Source organism: Neovison vison, chromosome 12 (genome assembly GCF_020171115.1).
Source record: "Neovison vison isolate M4711 chromosome 12, ASM_NN_V1, whole genome shotgun sequence".
NCBI classification, from domain to species: Eukaryota; Metazoa; Chordata; class Mammalia; order Carnivora; family Mustelidae; genus Neogale; species Neogale vison.
Genome location: NC_058102.1, coordinates 116,904,357 through 116,917,413, shown reverse-complemented (window position 1 = coordinate 116,917,413; position 13,057 = coordinate 116,904,357). Strand labels below are relative to the sequence as shown.

Genomic DNA, 13,057 nt, shown 5'->3' with positions numbered 1-13,057 from the left:
CTGTGGGTTTTTTCTATATTGCTCTTATGATACTGAGCTATATTCCTTGTATCCTTGCTTGAAGGATTGAGAGGATCATAATGTTCTTGTCCTTTCTTTTTTTCATGTGGTGTATCACATTGATTGGTTGTAACTTCTTAATTGCACTCCAGAGTGCTCTCAGTGCTATTTTAGCCACAGGTAATTGCTAAATTATTGTTTTTTGGGGGTAAAAGGACTGGGACCTCCTCATCCATTGTATCACTGATATCATTTTCCTGTTATTCAGCTTTAAATGTTTTTTTCCTTCATTTGTACATAACTGGATTTATATTCTTTTTAGTTAAATGTAAGAATTAGAAGTACTGTTATAGAGTAAGCTATATGGAACATAAAATGATAATTATGCTTATATTATAAATTTATTTAGTACAAAAATATCAATGTTTGGGAAAGAATAATGACATTTGTATCCAGTTTAGCTTTACACTCCCTGAGAATAACACTATTACATACTTTGGATGTTGAAGAGAAATGCTTTCAAATAGCAATGAAAATATACTCTCTTATTTCAGTGTTTACAAATGAAACATCCATACTGAAAAATAACCTGGTGTTCTTTTGTTAACTTAAAAGAATTCAAAATAACACATAAAGCAGATTATCTTTTTAATGCAACACTATATCATTAACTTTCAATCTGCTCTTTGGTGTACATCTGAGTCAAAACCAAACATAACACGCATCTTTAAAATTTTTTTTCATAAATTGTGCTGCTTCTTATATAATTAATATGAAACATAGAGTACTTTTAATAAGATGAATGTAACTTCTGTCATTGCACATGTAATGAATATTATCACAGTCTGTATTTAAATCTGAAACATATAATGTGTTGATCCAAAATGACTTTACATTCAAGTAAACTTTTATAATTTATATGGTATAGCAGTTATAAAAATATAATTCCAAATTCTCTGATACTTCTAATCAAGAGGTGTGGTCTGTGTACCCTCCTATTTAATTGGCTGATTTGTAAGCATTTCCATGAATAGGATAAGTTGCAAGTGATTCTCTAGGACTTCTACCTGACTCTTTTGGAATTCTCAGTCTCCAGCAGCCAGATCATATATAGATCATCTGATCAACTGTCCCAGCTAAGACAGATATGTGAGTGATGGAACATCTAAATCACATTGTCCTTGAATCACAAAATTCTTTTCTTTAAATGAAGCCTAATTTATCTGCATTTTCTTTTTTTTTTCCCAATTTATTTATTTTCAGAAAAACAGTATTCATTATTTTTTCACCACACCCAGTGCTCCATGCAAGCTGTGCCCTCTATAATACCCACCACCTGGTACCCCAACCTCCCACCCCCCCACCACTTCAAACCCCTCAGATTGTTTTTCAGAGTCCATAGTCTCTCATGGTTCATCTCCCCTTCCAATTTACCCAAAAGCGCATACCCTCCCCAATGTCCATAACCCTACCCCCCTTCTCCAAACCCCCCTCCCCCCAGCAACCCACAGTTTGTTTCGTGAGATTAAGAGTCACTTATGGTTTGTCTCCCTCCCTATCCCATCTTGTTTCATGGATTCTTCTCCTACCCACTTAAGCCCCCATGTTGCATCACCACTTCCTCATATCAGGGAGATCATATGATATTTGTCTTTCTCCGCTTGACTTATTTCGCTAAGCATGATACGCTCTAGTTCCATCCATGTTGTCGCAAATGGCAAGATTTCGTTTCTTTTGATGGCTGCATAGTATTCCATTGTGTATATATACCACATCTTCTTGATCCATTCATCTGTTGATGGACATCTAGGTTCTTTCCATAGTTTGGCTATTGTGGACATTGCTGCTATAAACATTCGGGTGCACGTACCCCTTTGGATCACTACGTTTGTATCTTTAGGGTAAATTCCCAGTAGTGCAATTGCTGGGTCGTAGGGCAGTTCTATTTTCAACATTTTGAGGAACCTCCATGCTGTTTTCCAGAGTGGTTGCACCAGCTTGCATTCCCACCAACAGTGTAGGAGGGTTCCCCTTTCTCCGCATCCTCGCCAGCATCTGTCATTTCCTGACTTGTTGATTTTAGCCATTCTGACTGGTGTGAGGTGATATCTCATTGTGGTTTTGATTTGTATTTCCCTGATGTGGAGTGATATGGAGCACTTTTTCATGTGTCTGTTGGCCATCTGGATGTCTTCTTTGCAGAAACGTCTGTTCATGTCCTCTGCCCATTTCTTGATTGGATTATTTGTTCTTTGGGTGTTGAGTTTGTTAAGTTCTTTATAGATTTTGGACACTAGTCCTTTATCTGATATGTCGTTTGCAAATATCTTCTCCCATTCTGTCAGTTGTCTTTTGGTTTTGTTAACTGTTTCCTTTGCTGTGCAAAAGCTTTTGATTTTGATGAAATCCCAAAAGTTCATTTTTGCCCTTGCTTCCCTTGCCTTTGGCGATGTTCCTAGGAAGATGTTGCTGCGGGTGAGGTCGAAGAGGTTGCTGCCTGTGTTCTCCTCAAGGATTTTGATGGATTCCTTTCTCACATTGAGGTCCTTAATCCATTTTGAATCTATTTTTGTGTGTGGTATAAGGAAATGGTCCAATTTCATTTTTCTGCACGTGGCTGTCCAATTTTCCCAACACCATTTATTGAAGAGGCTGTCTTTTTTCCATTGGACATTCTTTCCTGCTTTGTCGAAGATTTGTTGACCATAGAGTTGAGGGTCTATTTCTGGGCTCTCTATTCTGTTCCATTGGTCTATGTGTCTGTTTTTGTTCCAGTACCATGCTGTCTTGATGATGACAGCTTTGTAGTAAAGCTTGAAGTCCGGAATTGTGATGCCACCAACTTTGGCTTTCTTTTTCAATATCCCTTTGGCTATTCGAGGTCTTTTCTGGTTCCATATAAATTTTAAAATTATTTGTTCCATTTCTTTGAAAAAGATGGATGGTACTTTGATAGGAATTGCATTAAATGTGTAGATTGCTTTAGGCAGCATAGACATTTTCACAATATTTATTCTTCCAATCCAGGAGCATGGAACATTTTTCCATTTTTTTGTGTCTTCCTCAATTTCTTTCATGAGTACTTTATAGTTTTCTGAGTATAGATTCTTAGCCTCTTTGGTTAGGTTTATTCCTAGGTATCTTGTGGTTTGGGGTGTAATTGTAAATGGGATTGACTCCTTAATTTCTCTTTCTTCTGTCTTGTTGTTGGTGTAGAGAAATGCAACTGATTTCTGTGCATTGATCTTATATCCTGACACTTTACTGAATTCCTGTATAAGTTCTAGCAGTTTTGGAGTGGAGTCTTTTGGGTTTTCCACATAGAGTATCATATCATCTGCGAAGAGTGATAATTTGACTTCTTCTTTGCCGATTTAGATGCCTTTAATTTCCTTTTGTTGTCTGATTGCTGAGGCTAGGACTTCTAGTACTATGTTGAATAGCAGTGGTGATAATGGACATCCCTGCCGTGTTCCTGACCTTAGCGGAAAAGCTTTCAGTTTTTCTCAATTGAGAATGATATTTGCGGTGGGTTTTTCATAGATGGCTTTGATGATATTGAGGTATGTGCCCTCTATCCCTACACTTTGAAGAGTTTTGATCAGGAAGGGATGCTGTACTTTGTCAAATGCTTTTTCAGCATCTATTGAGAGTATCATATGGTTCTTGTTCTTTCTTTTATTGATGTGTTGTATCGCATTGACTGATTTGTGGATGTTGAACCAACCTTGCAGCCCTGGGATAAATCCCACTTGGTCGTGGTGAATAATCCTTTTAATGTACTGTTGAATCCTATTGGCTAGTATTTTGGTGAGAATTTTTGCATCTGTGTTCATCAAGGATATTGGTCGATAGCTCTCTTTTTTGATGGGATCCTTGTCTGGTTTTGGGATCAAGGTGATGCTGGCCTCATAAAATGAGTTTGGGAGTTTTCCTTCCATTTCTATTTTTTGGAACAGTTTTAGGAGAATAGGAATTAGTTCTTCTTTAAATGTTTGGTAGAATTCCCCCGGGAAGCCATCTGGCCCTGGGCTTTTGTTTGTTTGGAGATTTTTAATGACTGTTTCAATCTCCTTACTGGTTATGGGTATCTGCATTTTCAATTGTCAGCTGTACTTTATCTGTAATATCCAAGAAACCATTGTCTAACCTAAGGTCATAACAATTTACTTCTATGTTTTAAAAATTTGTAATCTTACAAATTCTTATAATATAATTTGTAATTTTACAAATTCTTACAATGTAATATTATAAATTTACATATTTATGTCCACAAATCACTTTGAGCTGTGTATAGTGTGACACTGGGATCCAGCTTCATTCTTTTTCATATGGATAATCCATTGTTCCCAGGATCATTTGTTAACAAGACTGTTTTCTCCCCACTGACTTTTCTTAGTGCTCTCTTAGAAAATCATTTGGTCGGCTTTTTGTTTATTCATTTTTTTTTTTTGTAGAATTCACATAGGAGTAAAATTATACGGTATTTGTTTTTCTCAGTTTGACTTATTACACTTAACATAACACCCTTTAGGTCTCTTTATGTTGTTGCAAACTCTAAATACAGAGAACAAACTGATGGTTACCAGACAAGAGAGGGGTAGGAGAATGGGCAAAATTACTGCAAAAGAATAAGAAATACAAGCTTCTAGGCATAGAATCAATAAGTCGTGGAAATAAAAGGCACAGCATAGGGAATATATTCAATGATATTGTAATAAATTGGTGAGAGATAGTAGCTACACCTGTGGTGAGCATAACATAAGAGAGAAATTGAATTACTACACGGTATACCTGAAACTAATGTAACATTGTGTATAAACCATAATCAAATGAAAAAAATCATTTTATCATAAATGTAAAATTCATTTCTGATCTCTATATTTTATTGATCTATATGGCTGTGCTTATTATCAATATTACATTATCTTCAAGTTGTAGTAAGTTTTTAAATCAGAAAATGGGAGTCCTCCAACTTTTTTCTTCTTAAGATTGTTTTAGATATTCTAGATTCCTTAAATTTCCATTTGAATTTTAGTATCACCTCATCGATTTCTGTAGAATAGGCATCCAGGATTTTGATAGGCATTACACTGAATCTGTAGATCATTTGGAGGGTAATGTGATTTTAACAATAGTAAGTCTAACAATCCACAACCAGGGAATGATTTTCCATTTATTACAATTTGTTTAATTTCTTTCAGGAATGTTTTATAATTTTTAGTGTATAAGCCTTTTTATTTTTAAATATTAGTGTTTTTATTTTAATTCCAGTAAGTTAACATACAGTGTTATGTTTGTTTCAAGTATAAAATATAGTAATTCAACAATTCCATACATTACCAAGTGCTTATCACAACCTATATTTCTTTAATCCCCATCACCTATTTAACCCATCCCTCCACCCTTATCCTTTCTGGTAAGATCAGTCTGTTCTCTATAATTAAAAGTCTGTTTTTGGTTTGTCTCTCTCCTTTTCTCCCTTTGCACATTCAATTGATGAATGAGTAAAGAAGATGTGGTACATATATACAATGGAATATTATTCAACCATAAAAAAAATGAAATCTTGCCATTTGCAACAACAGGAATGGAGATAGAGAGTAAAGTGCTAAGTGAAATAAGTCAATCAGAGAAAGACATATACCATATGACTTTACTAATATATAGGATTTAAGAAACAAAGAAAAAGAGTACTAGTCTTATTTTGTCAAATTCTTGAATATTTTATTGAATCTGATACTATTGTAATTTGAATTGTTTTCTTAATTTCATTTTCTGATTGTTCATTGCTAGTGTATTGGAATACAATCGAATTTTCTGTGTTGATCTTGTAACTTAAAACTTTTGCTGAATTCATTTATTCTAATAGGTTGTGTGTGTTTTCTTTAGGATTTTTAAATGTACACATATGCAAAAAGAGAGCCTTCTTTCTTTCTTTCTTTATCATTCTTTATTCCTAATTTCTTTTTTTCCAATTTATTTATTTTCAGAAAAACATTATTCATTATTTTTTCACCACACCCAGTGCTCCATGCAAGCCGTGCCCTCTATAATACCCACCACCTGGTACCCAACCTCCCACCCCCCCGCCACTTCAAACCCTCAGACTGTTTTTCAGAGTCCATAGTCTTTAATTTCTAATCTTGGTTTAATTTTTTCTTTTTCAAGCCCAGTTGCCCTAGGAAGAAACCCCATCACATATTGTCTTTTATTCTAATAATATGGTTCCAGTGCATTGAGTGATTGATTTTTGCTTATTAAACCAACCAAGCCTTTCAGGGATCACCTGACTTTTGTTTCCCCCTCTATTTTATTTATTTCTGCTCTGGTCTTTAATATTTGCTTCCTTTTACTTGCTTTGAATTTAGTTTACTAATTATGGTGTCTCTTTTTCAAAGTAGTAATGAAAGCAACATACTGTTCTTGTTTTTCATTTCATAAAAGTGTCTCTTTATTTCAGTATATTCATTTTTTAAATAATTTCCTCTCTGTTGTTACCCAGTAAGTAGCATACTAGATATTCCCTTTCTCATTTTTTTTTTCACTTAACATTATGTCCTGGAAATAATGAAACTGTTTAAAATACAACCTCATTAAAAGTTCACAGTTTTTATTTCAGATTTAGCTTTATGTAATTTACTTACAACTTTATAAAAATGAGAGAAAATGCTACTGTACATTAGTTTTAAATTTGAAATCTCTTGATCTCACAGATCTGTTTTTCCATTTAGTAGACTAAATACATTCCTTTTTGTAGCTCAGGATAAAGTACCTGATGAAAATATTGGACTTGAGGATGAAGCAGTATCAAGCACACTCATGCAGATGTTTCAACAAAGAACTTCTAGAATGAATAGACGCAATGGTCAGTATAACAATTATAGATATCTTTAAATTATTTTAAGTTAAGCACATCAAAAGTTCTTTTTTCTTTGCTTCTTTTGTTGGAGCACATGTTTTGCAGATATTTTACACTTTGACATAAATGTGAATACCCTAAGATAACTAGACAACTAATGTAAAAGCTTTGATGCATTTTGCTTGATATTTGCATGGTCAATGACTGCTATATAACAAGACTGTCTCCACACACATTCATGAAAACTACACAAATTTTCTACTTCACTTCCATGATCTATGGGGAGGGAACCATGAGAGACTATGGACTCTGAAAAACAGTCTGAGGGGTTTGAAGTGGCGGGGGGGTGGGAGGTTGGGGTACCAGGTGGTGGGTATTATAGAGGGCACAGCTTGCATGGAGCACTGGGTGTGGTGAAAAAATAATGAATACTGTTTTTCTGAAAATAAATAAATTGGGAAAAAAAAAGAATACAGATTTCACACACAAAAAATAAATAAATAAATTTTACTTACACCATAGCTTTGCAGTTATCTTCCTTTAACTTTAGCTTCCTTTAACTTCCTTTAAGCGGTCTTTCCTTTAAATGAGAAGAAATACTGCTGATTACTTGGTATATGCAAAAGTTTTATAATAGATATGTTTGTCTTTTTAGCATTTCTTGTAGCTCAGCAAAAGGATATGGTATCTACTGCAAATCAGTTGCCTGGGGGCATGGCTTTAATTTTAAGAAGCCTATCTCAAGATACGAATCTTAAATCTACTGGAAGTGAGAGCTTTGATAGTAAGTAATTAATTTAAAATCCTGTAAAATTATTTTCAAATAAATTCAGAAGCATTTTTTTTGTATAGTTCATGAATATGTCTGCACTTATTTTGTTCATGCTTCTAGGTCTTTATTGTATGTTCCATAATTACTGAGTTAGATGGTTTAAATTTCTATGATTATGGATTTCTTTATTTCTTGTATTAGATTTTGCTTCGGAACTTATGATATCATATATATAAATGTATGATATTTATATATAAATGTAATAAAATAAAAAATATAAATATAAAATATAATAATATATAAAATATATTTATATATATTTAAAATTAATAATTTCTCTGGAGGAAAGACCCCTTTGTTTTAATGAAGGGACCCATTTTTATAATTTTTATGTTTGCCTTAAAAGCTACTATATCTGCTGTTAATATATCTCCTATCATCTTCTGGTTGGTATATGCATGATACTTTACTTTTCTGTTTTGTTTCTTTAACTTTCTTGTGTCTTTATGATTTTTTAAAATCTTTTATATGAAACTTATAGTTGTGTTTTCAAATTCATTCTGATATCTTTGTCTTTTCATTAGCATTCATAATCACACTTGATCCAATTTTGGTATTTTGAGGTTATATTGCTCCATTTTACTTGTGCTTTATGTTTTCCTGCCTGATAAGTTTCATTTACTCTACTTTGTTCTGTATTTTTAGAATTTTACATACTTTTCCTTAGACATGTCTGATAACCAATATTTCAGTGTAACTCTAAAGTATGTATAGGCAAAGAGAACTAGAAAATATTACAAATTATTACTATTAATACTAAATATTAGATTATTTTAAAATTATTGAAATCTGAGTATCTGAAAAATAACAAGATTGATTCTGCTTGCACAGTGAATAATCTGGTCACATATGTTTATACTTCAATAATTTCTTTTAATAGTTTATTACCACAAAATATGATTTGCTCATATCTTTAAGAAATAAGACAGCATATTGTTGAGTAATTAATATATATTGTAAATCTAGTACTTCCATCACAGATCGGGGACTCTTTAGTGAATTTAAAAATCTATCTTCTTATAGCCCAGAGGATGGATGAAATAGCAGTTAATGTTTTGCTTAACCCTTAGAGCTGCCAGAGAGATTCAGTAACAAATATAATTATTAAAATTAATAAATCATTTAAATTAATTTAATTAGTTTTGATTAAATTTAGCAGAATTTGAGTCATCAATGTATATACCAATACTATCTTACACATATTCACTGTCAAGCTTTTAAAAATTATATTTTTAAATTTCTTACTTCTTGATTTTCTAGAATTTTTTTTATTCATTTCACCATTTAATGAGAGATACATATTGAATTTTCTTACTATGCTTTTAGATCTATCTGTTTCTTCCTGTATTTCTGTACTCTTTTCCTTATACTACTTATGTTTGGGGTGCATGCAAATTTAAAAAATTATGTATTTCTGGTGAACTCCCTTTCTCTTTTGTTAAAGAGATCATCTTACTCTTTGGTAAGGTCTTTTTGAGTTAAATTTTATTTTGTCTGATATTGACATAACTATAGTAGATTTGTTTACTCAATGAAAGTCATATCTTTTTTCATCTATTTTAATTTATACTTTCTTATATTCTTAAACTTTAGTGTAGTATATCTTAAATAGTTTATAATTTGCTTATAAACCCAGTTTTACTGCTTTTCTCTGTTTCTAGAACACATAATCTATTTACAATTGTTATAATTATTGCCATATTTCAGTATTTGGGGTAATTTCTATTTTCCCCATCTTAATTCATTTTTGCTTTCTTTTATTTATGTTGGAATCATTATTTTTATTCATTCTAACTTTTAAATAAATACTGTCTTAAAATTTGAAAACATCTGGTGCACCCTGGTGACTCAGTTTTTTAAGTGTCTACCTTCTGCTCAGGCATGATCCCAGGGTCATGGGATCAAGCCCTGTGTTGTGCTCCTTTCTTTGGGGAGGGGGATAGGCTGCTTCTCCCTCTCCTTTTTCCCCTCCCTCCCACTTGTGCTCTCTCTCATTCTCAAATACAAGCTTAAAAAATATGAAAGCTTTTTTAAAAAGTGAATATGCTTTAAAAAAATAAGGTCTATGTTCAACTTCTTAATTTTAATATATAGTAACAGAATACCTCCATATCCTTTCAATAAAAGCACTGTATTTTGAAAATTTACCACTGTTTTATTAAAACAATTATCATTTGCTTAAAATGTTATAAAAATTAGAGGACACTTGGGTGTTTCTTGATATATTTTAATAATTAAGAGGCTTCATCATGAAAAAAATCACATGTTTTAATGGATGAAAAGGTCTCTTTTCTGTATGAGATAATGGATAAGAAATCAGAAAAAAAATTTTTACCTGAAGATAAAGTTTTAATATCAAGAAAACAATCTTAAATTAAGAATCTTGGAACTTCCAGAAAACCGTTTTTGACAATCTATGATATGCATCTATGTGGATGTCTTTGAATTTAGTTTGAGTTTGTTGAGCTGCTTTATATGAAGATCGATTTTCATAATATTTGAGAAGTTAATGACTATTACTTTTGAAAATGATTTTTTCTTTTTCGTCTTTCTCTGTGAAATGCCCATTTTTCTATGTTGATACTCTTGATAGTTTTCCATCAATCTCTAAGGCTCTGTTCATTGTTTTCATTCTTTTTCTTCCTGCTTCTTAGACTGGCTAATATCAATATACATCTCCTCATTTTCACTGATTCCTTCTTTGCCTTTGGTGCTCGCTGCGGCAGCACATATACTAAAAAAAAGATTTTGTTTATTTGAGAGAGAAAGAAAGTGAGTGTGCATAAGAGCAGGGAGAGGGGCAGAGGAAGATGCAGGCTCCCTGATGAGCAAGGAGCCCGATGCAGGACTCCATCCCTGGACCCTGGGACATGGCCTGAACTGAAGGCAGCCACCTAAACAACTGAACCACTCAGGTGCCCCTCTTCTTTGCCTTTTTAATCCTACCTTTGGTTCTTTTTATTTCAATTATTGTGCTTTCAACTATAGAATTTATAGTTGATCTTTTTTAAAAAAATTCTATCATGCTATTGATACTCTCTGATGGTAAGATATTATCCTTTTAATTTTCTTTAGTTCTTTAAGGTATAGTTTATTTTAGTTATTTGAACATATTTTTGAATGCTAGCTTAAAATCTTTGTCTAGACAAACACAATCATCATCACCCTCAATGGTGAAAAGTAGAACTTTCCTTCTAAGATTAGGAACAGAACTAGGATACCCACTCTCCCCACTTTTATTCAGTAGTACTGGAAGTCCTAGCCACAGCAATCAGACAAGAAAAGTAAATAAAAGGCTTCCAGATTGGTAAGGAAGAAAACCTATACTATTCGCAGGTGACATGATACTACACATGGAAAATTTTAGAGACACCACTAAAAAACTCTTAAACCTAATAAATGAATTATGTAAAGTTGCAGGATACAAAATAAATACTCAGAAATCTATTGTGTTTCTATACACTAATAAAACAACAGAAAGAATAATTAAGAAAACAGCAGCATTTTCAATTGCACTGAAAAGAATAAAGTACCTCAGAATGAACTTAATCCAGGAAGAGAAAGACCAATCTTCTGAAAACTATAACATAGATTAAAGGAATTGAAGACAACACAAAGAAATGCGAAAATTTTTCCATTCTTATAGATTTCAAGAATTAATATAATTAAAATGTCCATATTAACCCAAAACAATCTACAAATTCAATGCCATTTCTATCAGTACATTTCACATATCTAGGACAAATAATCCTAAGACCCTGAATAACCAGAGAAATCTTGAGAAAGAACAAAACTAGAGGTATGAAAATCCATATTTCAAGATATGCTATAAAGCTGTAGTTATCAAAATAGTATGGTACTGGCACAGAAATAGATACATTGATCAACAGAATAGAATAAAGAGCCCAGAAATAAACCCACACATATATGGCAAATTATGAGAAAGAAGTCAAGATTAAACACTGGGGAAAGAACAGTCTCTTCAATAAATGGTTCTGGGAAAACTGGAACACTCTTAAACCATAAACAAAGTAAACTCAAAATGAAACCATAACACTCCTAGAAGGAAACATAAGCAGTAAACTCTTTGACATTGGCCTTAGCCATATTTTTCTCGATAATTCCCCTCAAGCAATAGAAAAACAAAAATAAATTATTAGGACTACACCAATATGGAAAACTTTTGCACAGTGAAAGAAAGCATTGATAAAATGAAAAGACAACTTATTGAATGGGAAAAGATATTTACAAATGCCATATCTGATACAGGGTTAGTACCTAAAATACATAAAACATTACATAATTCAACACCAAAACCACAAATAATCCAATTTAAAATGTGGGAAAAGAACCTGAAGAGATAATTTTTTTAAAGAAGATCTGCAGATGTCCAGCAGACACATGAAAATATGCTTACCATCACTAATCATCAGGGAAATGCAAATCAAAACCACAATGAGATTTTACCTTAGACTTGTCAGAATGACTAAAATCAAAATGACAAGAAATAACAAGTATTGGTGAGTATGTGGAGTAAAAGGAACATTCATACACTATTGGTAGTAATATGGTTTGTTAACTGGTGGAAAATAGTAGGAAGATTCCTCAAAATATTAAAAATAAGAAAACCATACAATCCAGTAGTTCCACTATTGGATATTTACCCAAAGAATGAAAAAACATTAATTTGAGAACATATATACACCCCTACGGATTTTTTGTCTGTTTTTCCCTTCTAAAAAATTTTTATCCGAATTCCAGTTAACATACAGTCTAATATTAGTTTCAGATGTACAATTTAGTGATTCAACACTTATAACACTTGATGCTCATCATAACAATCCACCACTTTGTTTAATGAAGCATAATTTAGAACAATCAAGAACTGGAAGCAGCCAGTGTCCATCAATAGATGAATGAATAAAGAAGATGTTACACACACACACACACACACACACACACACAGGAATATTATGCAACCATCAAAAATGAGATCTTGCCATTTGTGACAACAGGGATGAACCTAGAGGGTATCAGGCTAAGTGAAATAGAGAAAGACAAATACCATGTGATTTCATATGGAATCTAAACAAAAAAAATGAACAATAAAGTGAAATAATATCTGCATATTAGGGGTCCCAGGAAATGAAGGGAGAGAGACTGAATGTTTATTGAACAAATTATAGCAGAGAAAATTCCTAATCTGGTAGGTATTCAGGCCAAGAAGGCACAGAGAATTCCCCTCAAAGTCAATAAAAATAGGTCAACACTTCAACATATAATAGTGAAGTTTGCAAATTTCAGAGATAAAGAAAAAATCCTGAAAGTGGTTCCTACAAGGATAGAAACATAAGGCTGACAGC

General features: G+C 32.6%; 1 protein-coding gene across 1 annotated transcript in view; it reads left to right on the top strand.

The window, feature by feature from the left end:
* The window catches only part of CCDC7 (coiled-coil domain containing 7), a 443,154-nt gene that overhangs the window by 217,069 nt on the left and 213,028 nt on the right, over positions 1 to 13,057 (top strand). Inside the window, exons 21-22 of the mRNA XM_044226418.1 lie at positions 6,761 to 6,868; positions 7,518 to 7,646. Coding sequence (XP_044082353.1) covers positions 6,761 to 6,868; positions 7,518 to 7,646 — 237 coding nt within the window. The remainder of the gene's footprint in view (positions 1 to 6,760; positions 6,869 to 7,517; positions 7,647 to 13,057) is intronic.